The sequence below is a fragment of the Plecotus auritus genome (assembly GCF_963455305.1).
Source record: "Plecotus auritus genome assembly, chromosome: 7".
In the NCBI taxonomy this organism is placed as follows: Eukaryota; Metazoa; Chordata; class Mammalia; order Chiroptera; family Vespertilionidae; genus Plecotus; species Plecotus auritus.
In genome coordinates, this window is record NC_137774.1 from 40,544,148 (window position 1) to 40,563,604 (window position 19,457).

General features: G+C 46.1%; 2 protein-coding genes across 3 annotated transcripts in view; one reads left to right on the forward strand and one right to left on the reverse strand.

Moving 5' to 3' along the window:
• Positions 1 to 2,325: 2,325 nt before the first annotated feature.
• ITGAE (integrin subunit alpha E) overlaps positions 2,326 to 19,457 on the reverse strand; it is a gene marked incomplete at its 5' end in the record, with an annotated part of 63,213 nt that continues 46,081 nt past the window's right edge. Inside the window, 11 exons of one of the 2 annotated variants that reach the window (XM_080678608.1) lie at positions 2,326 to 2,638; positions 3,580 to 3,690; positions 8,115 to 8,210; positions 9,822 to 9,917; positions 10,219 to 10,275; positions 13,657 to 13,764; positions 13,846 to 13,909; positions 14,426 to 14,503; positions 15,373 to 15,452; positions 15,958 to 16,056; positions 17,899 to 18,031. In XM_080678608.1, coding sequence (XP_080534734.1) covers positions 2,474 to 2,638; positions 3,580 to 3,690; positions 8,115 to 8,210; positions 9,822 to 9,917; positions 10,219 to 10,275; positions 13,657 to 13,764; positions 13,846 to 13,909; positions 14,426 to 14,503; positions 15,373 to 15,452; positions 15,958 to 16,056; positions 17,899 to 18,031 — 1,087 coding nt within the window. In that variant the 3' untranslated portion in view covers positions 2,326 to 2,473. The remainder of the gene's footprint in view (positions 2,639 to 3,579; positions 3,691 to 8,114; positions 8,211 to 9,821; positions 9,918 to 10,218; positions 10,276 to 13,656; positions 13,765 to 13,845; positions 13,910 to 14,425; positions 14,504 to 15,372; positions 15,453 to 15,957; positions 16,057 to 17,898; positions 18,032 to 19,457) is intronic. The other variant, XM_080678609.1, reaches the window with a different exon arrangement.
• Positions 10,492 to 12,810, forward strand: HASPIN (histone H3 associated protein kinase; the record flags this gene model as incomplete). Its single annotated transcript, XM_080678610.1, has 1 exon — positions 10,492 to 12,810. The coding sequence occupies one exon, from the start codon at positions 10,492 to 10,494 to the stop codon at positions 12,808 to 12,810; it is 2,319 nt and encodes a 772-aa protein (XP_080534736.1).

Sequence of the window (19,457 nt, forward strand, 5' to 3'; positions counted from 1 at the left end):
CAGTTGGGAGCCAGCAGTCCTGGATTGTGAGAGGGATGTCCGACTGCCCATTTAGGCCCGATCCTCCCAGTAGGATCAGGCCTAAATGGGCAGTCGGACATCCCTCAAGGGGTCCCAGATTGGAGAGGGTGCAGGCTGGGCTGAGGGACAACCCCCCCCCCCGTGCACAAATTTCATGCACCAGGCCTCTAGTATACTCATAAATGTCAGAAAAAATTAAAATTTAAAAGGAATAATAATGAAAGCATCTCAATTAGACAAAGACTGGGGGGGAGGTCATACGAATTACTTTCTACATTATATACTTCTGCACTGTTTACATTTTTGCAATAATTTTATAATCCATGAAAATTATTATAATCCATGTTTTTAGGAGTGGAAAGATGTGGTCAAGCTTTAACAGCCATAAACATAAAATAAGATACTATGAGCAAGGCTAGCCTATAACTAGGGCCTAATCTCTGTGCCCCCCACCCTCTCCCAGGCCAGGTTCCATCCCCTGTGGACCAGTGCTCTCTTCTGGCGACAGTATTTACTAAGGAATGAAGTCTCTCTGAGCAATTCACTAAGCAGAAAGCCAGGTAAAGGATTGGCAGTGTTAGTAAATAGACATGTTCATGCATACAATAAAAATGAAGCTACAGAATAAAATCCTGGTCTTCTCTTCTCCTCTCCTACCTAGTGCCTGTTTCGATGACTTTTGTTTTTATACATTTTACATTTGTTCTGGGGGCGTTTTTTGTGGCCTGATTTGAAATAACAGGCAAGAGCTGAGGATCTTGAAATATCAGACTAGGAACCACTTTCAACACTGTCCCTGAAGGATGAACTTCATAGCACACTATTTTGGAGACATCAACAGTAATGGCAAGAAAAATGCATTCTTGAAAAAAAAAAAAGAAAAATAAAAACTCATTCTTAGACAAAGTTGAGAAATGCTATATAATCTCTTGTGAGGAAAAAAGAATTACAAAGTATATTAAATGTGCACTAGAGGCCCGGTGCACGAAATTCATGCACGGGGGAGGAGGGTGTCCCTCAGCCCAGCCTGCACCCTCTCCAATCTGGGACCCCTCGAGGGATGTCCGACTGCCCATTTAGGCCCGATCCTGGTAGGATCGGGCCTAAACGGGCAGTCGGACATCCCTCTCACAATCCAGGACTGCTGGCTCCCAACTGCTCGCCTGCCTGCCTTCCTGATTGCCCCTAACTGCTTCTGCCTGCCAGCCTGATCACCCTCTAACCACTCCCCTGCCAGCCTGATTGATGCCTAACTGCTCCCCTGCCAGCCTGTTTGCCCCTAACTGCCTTCCCCTGCAGGCCTGGTCCCCCCCAACTGCCCTTCCCTGCAGGCCTGGTCCTCCCCAACTGCTCTCCCCTGCAGGTCTGGGTCCCTCCCAACTGCCTTTCCCTGCAGGCCTGGTCGCCCCCAACTGCCCTCCTCTTCCGGCTTGGTCACCCCTAACTGCCTTCCCCTGCAGGCTTGATCTCCCCCAACTGCCCTCCCTTGCAGGCCTGGTCCCTCCCAACTGCCCTCCACTGCTGGCCATCTTGTGGTGGTCATCTTGTGTCCACATGGGGGCAGGATCTTTGACCACATGGGGGCAGCCATCTTCTGTGTTGGAGTGATGGTCAATCTGCATATTACTCTTTTATTAGATAGGATAGAGGCCTGGTGCACGGGTGGGGGCCAGCTGGTTTGCCCTGAAGGGTGTCCCGGATCAGGGTGGGGGTTCCCTTGGGGCGTGAGGCGGCCTGGGCGAGGGGCCTGTGGTGGTTTGCAGGCCGGCCACGCCCCCTGGTGACCCAAGAGGAGGCCCTGGTATCTGGGGTTTATTTATCTTCTACAATTAACTTTGTAGCCTGGAGCAGAGCCAAGCCTTCTGCTTGCTCCATGTTGGCAGCCATTTTGGGGGGGATTTATGTATCTTCTATAATTGAAACTTTGTAGCCTTAAGCGGAGGCCTGGGCCGGCCAGGGTGTGTGGAAAGCTTGGCTTCCTCCATCAGCGGGGGCAACCCTAGCCTCCTGCTCTTTCCAGCTCCGTGGCTGCCACCATTTCTGTTTAGGTTTATGCATCTTCTATCATTGAAACTTTGTAGCCTTGAGTGGAGGCCTAGGCCGGCAAGGGCAGGCGGAAAGCTTGGCTTCCTCCATCGCTGGGGAAACCCAAGCCTCCCTCCTGCTCTCTGTGGCCGTAGCCATCTTGGTTGGATTTATTTGCATATTCGCTCCTGATTGGCTTGTGGGCGTAGCGGAGTGATGGTTAATTTGCATATTACTCTTTTATTAGATAGGATGTTAAAGGCGCTTCTGTAAAGAAAACAGTTTAATACGATTTAGTACCAAATCTTTCACAAGTTTATTTTTTGCACATGCAGAGATACTTTTGGGACGATGTGTTATTGAAAAACAATATTCTATTTTACAATTTATCAGATTCTGCCCTGCATCCTCCTAAAAGAGCAGGTCATCAGTACGACGCCAAGTTTCTAGGAGCTGAGGACTGGCTGACATTCTCTCCCAGCGGACGAGGAGGCTGGTCCTCACCTTCTGTGAGCAGATTCTCTGATTTCAGCTGGGCCTTCCTTATGCTGTCCAAGTTCAGTTGTCGGTATTTTCTTTTAAAAAAGCCACACTAAAACAAGGGGAAGGGGAGCCCAATTTCACACTGAAGATACCCATCTGTCTTAGAAAACCATTTACCTGGTTGTTGCCAAAAGAGCCCTTACACTCCTTGGCTTCTCGGGCTCCCTCTGAATCTCTCCCAGTTAATACAGTCTTCCAAGACCCATCCTAAATGCTGCCTTTCCACAGCCTTTTCTGGTGCTCATTCCCCAGTCAGAAGTGATTTTTGACCTTTCTCTGAAACCACAGAGCTCTTTAACCTTTTTAACTTTTAATTGTGCAAAGTATTATAGTTTTGGCTGTACTGCATCTTATTTATGTAAGAGTACTCAGCCCACTATGCTGAGGCTAGATGATCATGTCCGGTGTCCTACAACAAGAAACTCACAATCAAGTAGAAAGAGAAATAACTGACACACAGTGCCACTTCTGGATTTCCAGCAGGGAGCTCACAGGAAAAGCATACACCACAGCTCAAAGGACTCCGGAGTCCCTGGGCTGAGCAAGGTGAAGAGTGTGAGCAAGGTGAAAACGTGGGGAAGAGCCTGGGGGTGGGGGGGGATAGCTTGACTGACAGCACAAAGACACAAGCCTATTTAGTTCAACTCTGGAGAAAAAAACAAGACTTAGGGTGAGCGGGTAGAAGCCAGGGAGAATCTTGAACAGAAAAAAAAGTTTGAATATTAAAAGAGGGGAAGGGAAGGAAAGGATTTAAACAGGGAACAACAACCAAATCTGTTTTAGGAAAATCTCTCTTTACTCCAATACTTCAATTAGATTTTTATTTTTTTCAGACAGAAACTGTCTTACTCATTTGCCTACACAGATGTGTAGTTGAAGGAAGAGAGTAAAGTGGCCACACAGCCAGGCAACTGTTCTAAGTCAGGGGCTGGCTGTCCCAGAAAGTACTGTGCCCAACCCCAGGGCCTGTATAAACACGATAGAACTGACCTTGAATAGCAAGACTATAATGACTATCAAAACCAGAAAGCCAGCGACACTGCTTCCGATGATGAGAGCCAAAGGAAGGTACTCCTCCTCTTTCAGGAAAATGACAGTGATCTAGAACAAGACAAAGATGTGTCAGGTAAAGCAAATGGGAAAAAAGTGCCACACATTATTTTAAGGAGCAAAATATGAGTAGAAGCTTACAGTGCTGGGATAGAAAACCTGAACTATGCCTAGCCAGTTTGGCTCAGTGGATAGAGTGACGACCTGCAGACCGAAGGGTCCTGGGTTCGATTCTGGTCAAGGGCACATACCTTAGTTGCAAGCTCCTCCCCAGCCCGGGCCCTGGTTGGGGCTAGTGTAGGAGGCAACCAATCGATGTGTTTCTCTCACATGGATATTTCTCTTTGACTTTCCCTCTCTCTTCCACTCTCCCTAAAAATCAATGGAAAAAATATCCTTGAATGAGGATTTTTTTAAAAAGGAAAGAAAACCTGAACTATAACTGCTGGAGGCTCAGTGTGGACAACTCTGAGAGTTAAAAACACCAGGAAACCCAGTCATAAGGGGGCCCCCCACCACATTGAGATTTACCTCCAGGAGCTTGACCAGGTTCCCACAGTAAATACTGGAGAAAAATCTCTTGGCTTCCCAACAGAAAATACGCCATTTTGAAATACACCAGAGCACTCTGTTCTTTTTTTAAGCAACATTACTCATGTTTGATAATTTATTGATTTTGAGAGAGGAAGAGAGAGGGGGAGAGAGAGAAGCATCGATGTGAGAGTAGAACATCGGCTCATTAACAGACTGAGACCTACTTATAGGATGATATACACTTACTTTCCCCCCATACCTCACCACATTACTAAAGGCCTGTTTATAGCAGTTCCTAAAGGCAAAAAACACAATTTGAAGAGACAGAGCAAACATGAGAACTAGACATAGCAAGGATGTTAGAATTATCAGACAGAGAATTTAAGACAACTATGATCAATATGCTAAGGGCTCTAATGGATAAAGCAGACAGCACGTAAGAACAAAGATAAAGAATAGACAGGCGCCAAAACTGGTTTAGCTCAGTGGATAGAGCGTCGGCCTGCGGATTGAAGGGTCCCGGGTTCAATTCCAGTCAAGGGCATGTACCTTGGTTGTGGGCACATCCCCAGTGGGAGGTGTGCAGGAGGCAGCTGATCGATGTTTCTAGCTCTCTATGCCTCTCCCTTCCTCTCTGTAAAATATCAATAAAAAAAATATATTAAAAAAAAAAAAGGACAGGCAATGTAAGTGGAACGATGGAAATCCCAAGAACCAAAAAGAAATGCTCAAGATAAAACACTGTAACAAAAATGAAGAATGCCTTTGATGGCTCATTTGTAGACAGAACTTGGCAAAGCAAAGATCTCTGAGCTAGATAATCAATAGAATCCTCAAAAAGCAAACAGAACAAAAACTAAAGGGAAAAAAAGAGCGCAGTAACATGATCTAATGACCAAAATACTTTATAGCAACTATTTTGTTTGTAATACAGAAATAGAGCTAAGTCTGTCAGGAGACTATGACCTTCTGTTAAGGATTCTCTGACAGTTTAACAGAGGACCCACAAGATTGAGGTCTTCAGGTTTTAAAGACTGACAGAAAATTAAGATTCTACATCCAGCTATGCCATTATACATCCTTGATCCCCAAGCTTCACCTTCAAAATGATGACTTTTTGTAAATGATCTTCCAGCTCTGTTCTGACAGCTCTTTTTGAGCTTCCACAAGTCCCTAAAGTCTGATAACACACTTTCCCCCACCCGAAATATATGACACATTGTTCTGCTCCTCACTAGACTAAAGTATATGTTACTTTGAGATGGGAAAATAAATGCAAAACAGCATCCATGTATACAACCTGTAGAGCTCTTCCTATAGAAGCGATCCCCAGCATTGTCGTCTCAACTTCAGAGTCTAAGCTGTCTTTTCACTAACAGGACTCAGCTGGGAGCTTAGGGGCTGTGCTTCCCAAGTGAGACCCAGATATGGACGTCCCAAGTTGTGGCCAGCATACACACACATCATGGTGCCAGGACTTAAGTGGGGCCCAAGGGCCATCCAAACTTCTCTGCCTGGCCCCAGCCAGGTAGCTCAGTTGTTTGGAGCAACATCCCATGCACCAAAAGGTTGCAGGTTCCATTCTCGGTCAGGGCACATATGGAGGCAATAGATTGATGTTTCTCTTTCTCCCTATAAATTTTTTATAAAACAAACAAACAGGAAAAAAAAACAAAAAACACCTCTGCCTGCCCAAAACAGTGAGCTCCTTTCACACAAATGTTTAAGCACCAAGGTCAGTAATGCTTCGGAGAGAAATTCTGTATGGGGTAGAAGGCTGGACAAATTTATCTTTGAGGCTTCTTCTAACTGAGCTACAGATGGTGGTTACTCCCTAGGGTTGACCCTCCAGGCACTATTTACGTAGCTGACCTTAAAAGGATTAGGTTCTAGGCCAGGGGTGGGCAAACTTTTTGACTCGAGGGCCACAATGGGTTCTTAAACTGGACCGGAGGGCCGGAACAAAAGCATGGATGGAGTGTTTGTGTGAACTAATATAAATTCAAAGTAAAGGAGCGGAGGGGAGAGCAAGAGAACTGGATAGAACAGCCGGATCCGGCCCGCGGGCCGTAGTTTGCCCAAGGCTCTTCTAGGCTGTGACAGCTAGGAGGGAGCAAAGCAACAGAGAGGGAGCCTGTTTTTTCTTCTATGGAAGCGAGAGGGGTGGGGAGGGGAGAGGGGAAAGACAAGTAAAGTGATGAAAGGAAGCCCCAAGGTGACAGTGGTTTACCAGACCAGAACTGAGTAGAAGAAACATTCCTATTTCTCAAAGTCTCTTCCCTTTCCCCTCTCCCAAACCCACAGGTTTCCAAGGTGCCCCAGGGCTGCCCAGTGGAGGTGAAGGGAGAAGCAGGACACCATGCTTGTAGCAAACATTGATGGGGGCCTCCTCCACAGCCATTCTCTCCTTTTATTTTTATTTAAAGTATTTTATTGATTTTTTTACAGAGAGGAAGGGAGAAGGATAGAGAGTTAGAAACATTGATGAGAAAGAAACATTAATGAGATGCCTCCTGCAAACCCCCTTCTGGGGATGTGCCCACAACCAAGGTACATGCCCTTGACCAAAATCAAACCTGGGACCCTTCAGTCCACAGGCCGATGCTCTATCCACTGAGCCAAACCGGTTAAGGCCATTCTCTCCTTTTAGATTTTGTTCAGAAACCATGACCGGTCCAAGCTAATCAAGCAAAGCCTGGTTGCCCCCTTTGCCAATGAGACAAAGGAGCCAGACCATTGACCCTGGTCTGCCTCCCTTACTAGATAAACAGCAGATCCTTTTATGGTATATAAGCAGGAGTCTTCCCTTACCCGCAGCTGAAATGCACTTGGATATACTGCTATTTATACTCATAGATCCATTGTAAGTCAGGTGCTTATTGTCAGGAACTACTTAATACTTTGCTTAGGGTATCAAATTTAAAGAAAATAATTATAAGGAATCTATACTGTAGAATAAAAATATCAGTAAGAGGAGGAAGTACCTAAATAATTTAAGAATGTGCATATCAGAAACTGTTAACAAAAATTCCCTTTGGGAAGAGGAAGTTGGGGTGTGGGAAGAGGGGAAGTAAAGGAACCATCATTTTTCATTTGGTATCTTTCTATAAGGCTTGGATCTTCTTCTAAGCATTATTGGATTTTCTAAAAATCTGGACAGTGGGGTAATGGGGCACTTCTCTTTCTTCCGTATCATTTTCTCTATTAGAAATGCCTAAAAATAAAGGGAAATGCTATTCCTGACATGTCTAGAGAACTGTTCCTTTCTCCTCCTCCTCCAGAAAGAAAATCAGAGGGTCCAATATTTAGCAATCCAGTCTCACTCTCTTAACATTCCTTCTAATAATGAATCATGCCTAACTAAAGAGCTCACAGATGGAGCATCTCCAAAGCCAGCGGCACATCTAGGTGAGTGTCAACAAGAATGACAACTCAGGGGAGCACACACAGCATTTAGCCCATAGATCACAAACATCCGTTTGACCTGTGGTCATACTTCAGCAAAACAAACCCCAGGAGTTCCAGTGCTTAGTCTAAGACTTGTCAAAGAAGTATGCACTCTGAGTATTGTAACTGGTTAATATTATAATTAAACTCTGATACTACACACTAGAGAGTTCATGCATACAAACAATATTTCTCACTTTGGGGAAAAAAAACTTTAAATACCTTTTCAAATCAAAGCATATGTAGCTTTTGGTTCCAGCTTAGTTATTTCAGTTTAGACTTCCTCAGCTTAAGCCTCTTATTTAATTGCCTCATTTCACAGATGGAAAAATTGAGGCAGAAGCTGACTAGCTCAAGGTCACAGAGGCAGTTGGTGGCAGAGTCAAGATCAGAGGTGTAAGACTAAAAACAGGAACAGGGCCACAGCAGAGTGCTGTACAGGGGCACTAAGGCTGAGCACAGTTCTAGGACACCACCCGGAAGACAGGGATTACCTTAGTTCTGTGGTTCTCTGCATTCAGACCCTCATACAGAGATTTGTTGAAAGAAATTTCACCAAGGATCTGCAGTTCAGTTACATCTCTTAGGAACTATAAGGGGAGTGGGGGGAGGAAACATGTTTTAGACGTGGACTTACTGTTTCTGTACAGCATTCACCATCCTTCCTTTATTTGTGTTCCATCCTATGTATTCCTTAGCTTAATGAGCTCAGCAACCACAAAGTTGCCCAAGCAAAAAACCTGTGGTTATTCTCAACTTTTCTCTCTACCTCATGTCACACCCTCACCCACCCCCACCCCCCAAGTCAGTTTTCTTGACCATTTTTCCTTTTGTTTGGTTAATCCTCACCCGAAGGTATTTTTCCCATTGATTTTTAGAGAGTGGAAGGGAGTGAAGGAGGTGGGAGAGGGAAGAAAGGCGGAGGGAGGAGGAGGAGAGAAACATTAATGTGAGAGAGACTGGGGCTCTGGATTGAACTTGCAACCCAGGTACGTGCCCTTGACTAGGAATTGAACCTGCCACCCTTTGGTGCATGGGCCGATGCTCTATGCACTGAGCCACACTGGCCAGGGCCATTTTTCTTTTTTGAGCCTCTCTTGCACCTGTCCCTTTTCCTCCATTCCCATAGCTATTTCTTCAGTTCAGATCTCATCAGTCTTCTGGATCACTGCACGACGTTAAACTGGGCTGTAGTTCCCACTTTTGAATGAGTAATCAAGGAAGGCCTCTCCAAGAAGGTTACATGTGAGCTAAATAAAAGAAACCAGGCACATGAAGATCTGGGAGAAGAACACTGTCATGGAGAAGGAATAGCAAGTACAAAGGTCCTGTGGCCAGAACAATATGGATGAACAGAAAGGAGAGAACAGCTGGAGTATAAGAAGTTGGGCCGAGAAGAGTACTAGGGAGATGAAGTCGAAGAAGAAATCAGAGACTAGATCATGCAGGGCCTTGCAGACTACTGAAAAAGTATGAATTTTAGGATAAATGTATTAAAAAGCATAATGTTTGTTTCTAAAAGGTAGCTGTTGCCCTAGCCAGTTTGGCTCAGTGGATAGAGCATCGGCCTGTGGACCCAAGGATCCTGGTTTCGATTCTGGTCAAGGCACATACCTCCCTGGCCAAGGCCCTGGTCAGGGTGCATGCTGGAGGTAACCAATCCATGTGTTTCTCTCACATCAATACTTCTGTCTTTCCCCCTCTCTCCCACTCTCTCTAAAAATCAATGAAAAAATATCCTAGGGTGGGGATTAACAAAAAATTAAAAAATAAAATAAAATAAAAGGTAGCTGTGTGAGAAATGTTCGGAGAGGGCATGACAAGAGCAGAGGCAAGAAGAGCAGACAGAAGGTTGCAGCAACAGTCTGGGCAAAAGAGGGCAGCCTGATTGACAGAGTAGCAGTGGCCAAGCAGAGAAGTGAATGGATTTAGAATATATTTTGGAGGTGGAATAAGAAAGTTTGCCGTGGGAATAGATATGCGCAAGTAAGAAAGGGAGGAGGCCCACGAAATTCCTAGAAAGTAACTGGAGTGGTGAGGTACCCTGAGGAACTGGGTCAGGAACAGGTTGGGGCAGAAGGTGGGTCAGGAGACATATGATATTTGAGATGCCCGTATCCAGCTATGAATCTTTCTAGGGGAGCCAGATGCCCGTGAGCTGCAGGGTAATCAAATCTGGAGCATTTCGCAGTCTCAAGTACCTGCTTAGACTGACTCACGGAGAGCTCCGCTGCTACCGTTACATTTTCTCTATCCGAAGTGATGGCACAGCTCACCGAATGCCACTCCTCCACAGGCTGGAAAAGGAAAGTCTAGTTAGCACCATCCCTCTTCGTACGGAAAAGCTGTTACTGTAACGCTCAGCACACAGAGCACCTTAAGATCCCAGAACAGATGTGAGCAGTTCCTTCGCTCACCTTGGCGGAAGCCTAGCCGCAACCTCGGCACACAAGACCCGGTGAAGAGACTAAGGAGGCCGCTGGGGCCGCCCTGCACGGGCTTTCGGGGGAAACTTCGGAAAAGTTGTATCCGGGCCCTTCTTGTCACCCGCTCCAGACCCTCCTCCTTCCCTTGGCCTCTCGGGACCGCCGCGCTCACCTGAACCGACTCGCTCCCACAAGCGCGTTCCTGACGCTGGGTGCACACGGTGTAAGCCTGAAACGAGAGCCATCCCCGAGACGAATGAGGAGGCGAAACCGCCGTAGTAAAGCACCCTCCACCCAAACCCGCGAGCCCGTGGTGATACGCATGCGCGCAGGAGGGCGCTAGGACCCGACGTGCCGGCCGGCCGGTGGGCGTGTCGACGTCAACGTTAGCGTCCTCCGGATGTCTCGCGATGTTTGCATTTGAACAGTTTGGCGGGTGAAAGCCATGGCGGAGCCAGTCCCGCGACCCCGGAACCGGCTCTTACGAACGTATGGGGCTGTGGGCGGCGGAGGGCCGCGGTGGCGGTCGGGCCGGGCAGGCGCGCAGTGGTTCGCGCCTCAAGATTCAAAGCGTTTCTTCAGCAGCACCAGTAGCAGCAACGCCAGTAGTGACGACCCCTCGCCGTCTGTCGCCTCTGACGATTCTGATGACCCCGACTTCTGCAGTGAGGTGGGTCTGCGGCGGAAGCGAGCTGGCGGGCGAATCTCCAAGGCCCGGCCGAGCCTGATCATGACTCCAAGACGCTTGAGGCTGCGAGCGCGGCCGCCGCGGAAGTGCAGCACCCCCTGCAGCCCACTCGGTCCGCCGCCCTTGCCCAGCAGCACCCCGGGCCGCCTCAGCCCGGACCTCAGTGTGTGCAGCCAGCCCAGCGACAGCGGCGGCCAGCTGGGCACTAGTGCCTCCTTGTTTAGCTCCCCAGCCTCTCCAGGCCCCGGTCCTGGGTCCCCAGCGCCAGGAGACAGTGTCATAGGTACCGGCCCCTCTACCTCTCTGGATGCCACCTCTCTGGACCAAGCACCTCATTCCTGCTCCCAGGAGGCAGCAACAGGAGGAGGCAGGTTCACCAGATTGGCCCACAAAGCTCGTTCAAGCCTCACGTCAGCTTTCATTAGCCTTATGGACTCAGGAAACCCGGAGGATTCTGAGTTTGGGACAGGTGGGAAGGATATGAGGGAGTCCTGCTGTGAAAGGGAACTGATGGGGAAGAGGCTGGAGAGCCCAGGTTTATCAAGCATGCGAAAGAAGAGGGCCACAGACAAGGACTCTTGTCAAGAGACTGGGGCTCAAGGGGCTGTCCAGACAGAATATGAGGAGGCCAGTGGTTGCAAGAGCTGTAAAGGACCTGGGAAAACCAACAGGCCTGAGAGAACTGGGCCAAGCCAGAAAAGGAAACACCAGGAGGCAGTAGAAACCTCCCTCCTCCATTACGAACAGTTTAAAAAGGGCCAAAAGATGGGAAAAGATTCATTCCTTACCCAGGACCTGACTCAATTACAGAATGACTGCTCTTGGACCAAAGCCAGGGCTTCCTTCAGTTTCCATAAGAAAAAGATCGTGACTGCTGTGTCAGACGTGTGCAACAACACCACTACCAGTTCTCCCTCAGGGTCCTTCATATCAGAATATTCAAACCCTCCTGTCCTGAACAAAACAAGCAGTGCTCCATCCCCTTGGCACTCCTCTTCCATGTATTTGCTAACCCCCTCAAAGACACTACATGTCACAGACCAAAAGACATCTGATGCAGAAAAGGTTTATAGGGAATGCAACCAGGAGGGTCCTATCCCCTTTAGCTCTTGCCTTTCCACGGAAAGACTGGAATGCTGTGAGAAGATTGGGGAAGGAGTGTTTGGGGAAGTGTTTCAAACAATTGCTAATTGTACACCAGTAGCCCTAAAAATCATTGCTATTGAAGGACCGGATTTAGTCAATGGAACCCATCAGAAAACTTTTGAGGAAATCCTTCCAGAGATCATCATCTCCAAAGAGTTGAGCCTCCTGTCTGATGCTGTATGCCACCGCACAGAAGGCTTTATTGGGCTGAACTCTGTGCACTGTGTTCACGGACCTTACCCTCCCTTGCTCCTCAAAGCCTGGGATCACTATAACTCAACCAAAGGGTCTGCAAATGACCGGCCTGACTTTTTCGACAAAGACCAGCTCTTCATTATACTTGAATTTGAATTTGGAGGAATTGACTTAGAGCAAAGGAGAAAGACGTTGTCCTCCATAGCTACTGCAAAGAGCATTCTACACCAGATCACCGCATCCCTTGCCGTTGCAGAGGCATCGCTGCACTTTGAGCACCGAGACTTACACTGGGGGAATGTGCTCTTAAAGAAAACCAGCCTCAAGGAAGTCCACTACACCCTCAGCGGGAAGACAGGTACTATCCCCACCTGTGGGCTGCAAGTCAATATCATTGACTACACCCTGTCACGCTTGGAGCGGGATGGGGTTGTGGTTTTCTGTGACATTTCCATGGATGAGGACCTTTTTACAGGTGAAGGTGACTACCAGTTTGAGATCTACAGGCTAATGAAGAAGGAGAACAACAACTGCTGGGGTGAATATCACCCTTACAGTAATGTGCTCTGGCTACATTACCTCACAGATAAGATTCTGAAAGAAATGGTCTTCAAGAGGAAATGTAACACCCCTGCCTTGAAGCAAATAAAGAAAAACATCATACATTTCCATGGGACAATGCTGAACTTCAGCTCTGCCACTGACCTGCTCTGCCAGCACAGTCTATTTAAGTAAGTCAAAGGTGCCTTACCGCCCCAAAGCGGGAGAGACCACTAGCCTTGAAAGCCCCCAAAGTTGTTTTCGATCTCTATCCCCAGGGAAGGGTGAAATTCCTATTCTAATCAGCTTTTCAAACAAGAATTTTGTTTCCAAGTGGAAACTGAAGTGTTTGTGGAAATCTTTAAACAACAAACATTCTTTAAAAATAAACTACACGTGAGAACAAGTGTTTACAACTTTTAAGCCCTCTTTCTGTCAGCAGAGTCTATTCTGTAGGTTTCCGTATTTTCATTTTCAAGCCTTGACACTTTATGTAGCCTAAGGGGAAAAAAAATTCAGCCCAAGGTCTCAGCTGTCATACTAATCAGAGCCTACAGGTATTGGCAGGCTGGCTTTGGGAACCATACTATACAGCTCAGGAGTTAACCGAGAGCAAAGAGGCTGTAGCAAAGCAGAGACCAAGACAGACAGATTGGAGGGAGAGAGAAAAGGAAGATGGTAGACAGTTTATAGGGAGACATGCAAGAAACGCCATATATTTTATCAAGCTCATTTGCCAGTCACAGAGAAGTAGAATTTAACAATTTTCAACAGGAAAATAAATGTCTCCATAGCTACTAAAAAAGTTTTGAGTTTTTGCTTATTTTATCTCAAGGGAAGTAAACAAATATTGCTTTAAGAGGTGGGTGGTTGATAGTCCTTCTGAACATGACTTGGATAATTTACTCCTAATGTGTTCTCAGGTTAACTAATCTTGTTTTTACTCTTTTTCTAGAACTCTAGTTTTTATACCTTTGAGAATTTGTAGTCACTCTGAAAAGAGTTGCAATCATGATAGAGTCAAGAACCGCCTCTAAGTACCTGAGTCTTTGTCAGGTTCTTCACTCTTATAAGCTGGAGCCCTTGTAATTTAATTGGAACACAGATTTGCAGCTGGAATTCGGCTCCAAAGAAATTTTCCCCATGGATCTGCAAAGTAAAGAGTAGGAAGTCAGAGTTGGTGTTGCTTTGCTACTTGTAGCTTTGCAATAATAAATGCTAAGCACTTACATTGAAGGAGAATTCTTTGTGGTCAGAAAGCCCCTGGCTTGTGTTCATGTACATCACTGCTGGTCTGCAATTGAGAGGACATGTGTTAGGCCTCAAGGCCCCCTTGTTTTAAGTGAACCTGAATGCTACTAGTTGGGTACACTGGGACAGAGGGCACCAGATCCTTAAGAGGAATCAAAGCTAAATATCAAAATGTAAATTGGTGGTAGGGCAGTTGGGAGTAGGCAGAATATTTGAATAGTATATATTTGGGCTGGTTCTTTATCTAATTATCATTCTTCAGAGTGGCCTTACTTTACTCCTTCCTTCCTTTTCAAAGCCATAGCCCCTCCCTTCTTCCCTTCTTAGCATCATGTCAGGACCCTTTTGTAGCAAGACCAGTTGACATTACTACTTTGATTACTACCATGGGTTTCTAGAAACCAACTGTTAGTGTCCGAGAGATTGATGGGAGCCTGGGTTTTAAGCAGCCTCCTCTCAAAGAAAGGCAGTACCCATATCCAGCCTGCCCACCAATTCCACCCACAAGAGAGAATGCTCAAAACTGTCCCCCAGGTGTTGGCCCCTTGGAGGTACTTACTTGGGAAGAATTGCAATGAAGGCATGCTTGAAGTGAAGTCTGTGGGTCTTTCTGACCAAAGAGCTTCTTTCATTGGCACTAAGAAATAAGAGTGTCAGTGCACAGCACACCTGCTTTGTACATATGGCTGCTTCTGTACCTTGGCTTCCCAGGGTCATCAGGGGTCAGATAAGAAAAGACTCTTGGAAATAAGTAGAGTGCAGAAGAGTTGCTAGAAGTCCAGACTTGGAGAAACATTGATTTAGAAGGGTTTCTCAACCTCAACAATATTAACATTTGGGGCAAGATAATCCGTTGTGAGAGGCTGTCCTGTATATTGTAAGATGTTTAGCAGCATCCCTGGTCTCTACCCACTAGATGCCAGTAGGACCCCCCAAGTCGTGTACATCAAAAATATCTTCCGTAGCCCGGCCGGCATGGCTCAGTGGTTGAGCGTTGACCTATGAGCCAGCACCTCACAGTTCAATTCCTGGTCAGGGCACATGGCCGGGTTGCTGCGGCTCCATCCCTAGTGGGGGGCGTGCAGGAGGCAGCCAATCAATGAGTCTCTCAGCACTGATGTTTCTATCTCCCTCTTCCTTCCTCTCTGAAATCAATAAAAATATATATCTTCAGGTATTGCCCCTGAGGGGCAGACTCACCCTTATTTGAGAACCCTTTCCCAACACAGTATCCCATCCTACCTCCAAACATAGAGGTTTTGCAGGTGAAAGCTTCCCCAAAATTAAATGAACCAGAATTAGAACTCCAGTCCAAGGCTCATTTACCAGACTATACCATAGTTTTACTTTGTGTGTCAATGAAAGAATGTTTTAGATATATTTGCTAACCATGGGGACACAGGTGCCTTCTCTGGGCTCACTGAAGTGCCCTTCTTTTTGGCACGTGGGAGGGAGGTTTCTTCCAGGGCCATAGCCTGGGTCTACTGTGGCACAGGCACTACTTACTTGGTGATTGTCACAGTGATGTCAGCTGTCCTGTTTGGAAAGGCACTCTCCTCTAGCTGCCAGACTACTGAAAAGTTTGCCTGTTTTGAAAAAAAAGAGAGAGAGAAAAAAGTCACTTCATTCTTCTCTATACCACTCACAATTCAAACTACTTACTACTAACGAGACAGGCCTGGGAAATAATTTATATTGCTCACATTTTTGTATCATAGCAGGCTTCCACATTTGTTATTCCATGTAACCTTATTCCCCTTTACAACTGAGCAAACATTCCTGAGATTCTCACAGCACAAAGATCCTCAGTGGCACATCAGGGACTCAGCTCAGGACTAATAACTTTGGGTCTGATGACCCTTCCATACTACCTGCTATTTCACTCTGTAGTGAGCCAACAATTTTTCTGGCTGTATTCCCCCACGCACCTCTCCCTACTTCCAGAGTGGACTTGGCAGTTCTAAGCACAGCTATGGATTGACTGTACAGTGAAGGGAAGCATGGGACCACAACTGAGATTCCAATGAGACTGGAAAGTAGAAGTTACCAACTCTAGGGTAGTGAGACAAGTCAGCCAATCAAAACACTCACAGATGCCCTCCTGAGTATGGGGTGACCAATCTTGCACTTCATGACCAGGATAGAAGCAGCTGGCTTAGGGTGATCACACTGAATATTTGGGGAAGGAGGCTGTTAACACAGAAAAGACTGTTCTTAAAAGGCAAAAAAGAAGAAGAGCAGTTTTCTCACACCAATTTAGCATCATTTGCTCATTTTTTTCACATTCAAGACACCTTGCCCAGAGCTGAGGACACAAATCAGACTTGGTCCCTATCTTCCTCACAAGCTGGGCAGGAAGGCTCAGTGGTAGATGGTTGAGGAATTGAAATACAAGGCCTAAGGCAGCCGTGGGCAAACTACGGCTCACGGGCCGGATCCGGCTGTTCTATCCGGTTCTCTTGCTCTCCCCTCCGCTCCTTTACTTTGAATTTATATTAGTTCACACAAACACTCCATCCATGCTTTTGTTCCGGCCCTCCGGTCCAGTTTAAGAACCCATTGTGGCCCTCGAGTCAAAAAGTTTGCCCACCCCTGGCCTAAGGAGTGGTTCTGTGAAAGAGGTACAGAGAACAGCAGTAGAGAAAGCTGAATTTCAACTTGGACGAATGAAAGTCTTCATAGGGAAGGAGACATTTGAATTGGGCCTCGGGCCAATGCAAATTTCACATACTGAGATGGACTAGAAGGCTAGCATGAGCCCAGCACCACCATGCTGCCCTTTTCAATCCTGGTTCCTCATCTGGACCACTGAATACAGAGAATGATTTGAGCAACTACTTTTTTTTTTTTTTTTAACTACTATTTTCTTAATTCTCCCAAGGAGGGTGCATCACCAGTTCCTTCTGGATGCTTAGGAGATCATTCCATCCTTTCCATACAGTGGATGCTGTCCTAGCCCGAATAGCCTAAGACCTTCAGGGACAGACCATATCTGACAAAGCCAGGTTTATTGATTCATTATAGAGGAAAACTTCACTGTGTGTCTTACCAAACAAAGGAAAAAGTTACTGAAGGACTCCGGGGAAGGGTGGTGTTGAGGTGAGATGTAAATGAGGCAGTGTTTTGATAGGTTAAAAATCAGGGCTGTGTGTAAAAGGGTCACTCAACATCAGGTCTGCACTGCGGAGTGGTCCCAGGGACCCATGTTCTTGGGAACTATTCAGATGGATGTGAAATGCTTTATGTGCAGCTCTGTACCTCAGAAGGATATAGACTGCTTCTCTTTGTCAAAGTGACTTAAATTCTCCAGGCAAGGGTGAGATGGTTTCATAATTACAGATACAACTTCAAACAGCAAAGTTTCTGATTTCCAAAGACTTTAGAGAACACAATTGCTCAATGTTATGATACTTTATAGCTGCAGGGTGTCCTTGGCAAAAATACCATTTCCTAGTATCTTGCAGCTGGCTTCCTGTCTGCAATCCCAGGCTGATGAATGGCAGGGCAGACTTTACATTTTAGCCCTAGCTAATTTATTAGAGATTATTTTTCTCTCAGAACCTTGGTTAGGGAAGGCTGCAGGCAGGGAGGAGGGATTGTGTGGCAAAATGGCACCATTGAAGGTTTGTGAGACAGAGAATGGCATGTCTGGATCCCATGGCATGTAGTTGGATGGAGGGGCTTCATCCAGTTAATTTATTTTTTTAATATATTTTTATTGATTTCAGAGAGGAAGGGAGAGGGAGAGAGAGATAGAAACATCAATGATGAAATTGATCAGCTGCTTCCTGCACACCCCCTACTGGGGATCAAGCCCACAACCCAGGCATGTGCCCTGACTGGGAATCGAACCATGACCTCCTGGTTCATAGGTTGACACTCAACCACTGAGCCACTCCCTTTAATTTAAATCATTTATTGAATGGACCAAGATGAAGCCTGAGGCAGTTTGGAGGTTGCCATAAAAAAAGAGAGTATGCAGGGAGGAAAAGCCATGAGTGGCATGTTTCCCAAAACTGCTGTCATAGTTACCTTTTGTAGCCTCTTAAACTGTAAGTTTCTGGGGTAAGTCAAAGCCATGTTTGTCATGTAGGAATCTTCCCCAGAGTTAGTTAGGCTGATGTTCATTGTCAGCTCCTTTGTGACACCCACCACCAATTCCATCCTGCACAGGGTAGCAAATAAGCATTACCAGTTTATTATTCTGTAAAAACCTCGATGCAATGCAATAGCACATTCAACTAATTTCTTAGATAAATTGCCTAAAGAATACATTTACCCTAGATTTTCTTCCCCTTAACATAAGCAAACACTTGGACCTCCACACCCACCTCAGTTGCTGTGCGAGATAATAATAATAATGGCTACCATTTATTTAGTCCTTTCCATGTGCCAGGGTCTGTGCTAAATGCTTCACATGCTCAATTTATCCTCATAATAATCCTATAAAATAGGATGGTTATTCTTCATTTTATAGAGAAGGAAACAGAAACCAAAAGAGGCTCACTAATTTGCCTGAGGTCTAGCAACCTCAAAAAGGAATTGGGAGAATTGGATCTAAATCCTCTTTCTGTTACCAATTCTCTGTGACCATAGGCAAGTCACTCCCTTACACAAATCCATCCATTTCACATCTATTTAAAGAGTAGCTTCCCTGTGCCAGATACCCTACTCAGCACTAGAGTAACAGTGGTGTGTGAGACAGACAGCATCCCTGCCCCTTTTCTGGCCTTAGCTTTCCCTCCCACAAAATCATTCAGTCCCTTCTAATTTAAAGGCTATGGTTTAAACCAGGAGTCTGCTCAGCCTGGTGAAGAGAAGACTTGGGGCTTTGTGGGAGTTTCCTTCAGTCTGCTGAGGTGCATTGGAGCCCCAAAGTGCAGAACAACTGCCAGTAATTGAAATCTGTAGGAAAATGTGTCAACAGTACAAAGAAAACTTTCTACCATCTGACATAGTCAAAGACGGAATATGTAGCTCTGGGAAGAAACCATGTGCTTTGTTGTGTTGTTTTTATCACAGCTGAAAAGAGGACAGATTGATTGGAGGGAGAGAGGGGTCAGAGCCAGCCTGCTGTGGAGATCCATCTGAGGGATGGCACATGTCTGAAATAAGACAGTAGTGGTTGGGATGGAGAGAAGGGATAGAAACCAGAGATGGTAAGGCTGTAGTTGTGAGCAGAGCACAGGGAGAGAGGACTCAAGGATGAGTCCCAAGGTTACAGCCTGGATGACTGATGAGGAGGAGAGACCACAGGAGGAAGGGCAGAGGAAGTCGACAGAGAGTTCAGTCTGGGACATGATGAGAGGTGTTTACAGGATAACAAGGTAGAGATGTTGAAATGTCAGTTGGATGCACTGTTCCAGAACCCAGGAAAGAGATCTGAGAGTTGTCAGAATATTTTAACAGGGACAGTTTCAGAGGCCCTGAATTCAAACATGGATGTGTGCACACCTGATCTTCTAGGGCAGTGGTTCTCAACCTTTCCAATGCCGCGACCCTTTAATACAGTTCCTCATGTTGTGGTGACCCCCAACCATAAAATTATCTTCGTTGCTACTTCATAACTGTAATTTTGCTACTGTTATGAA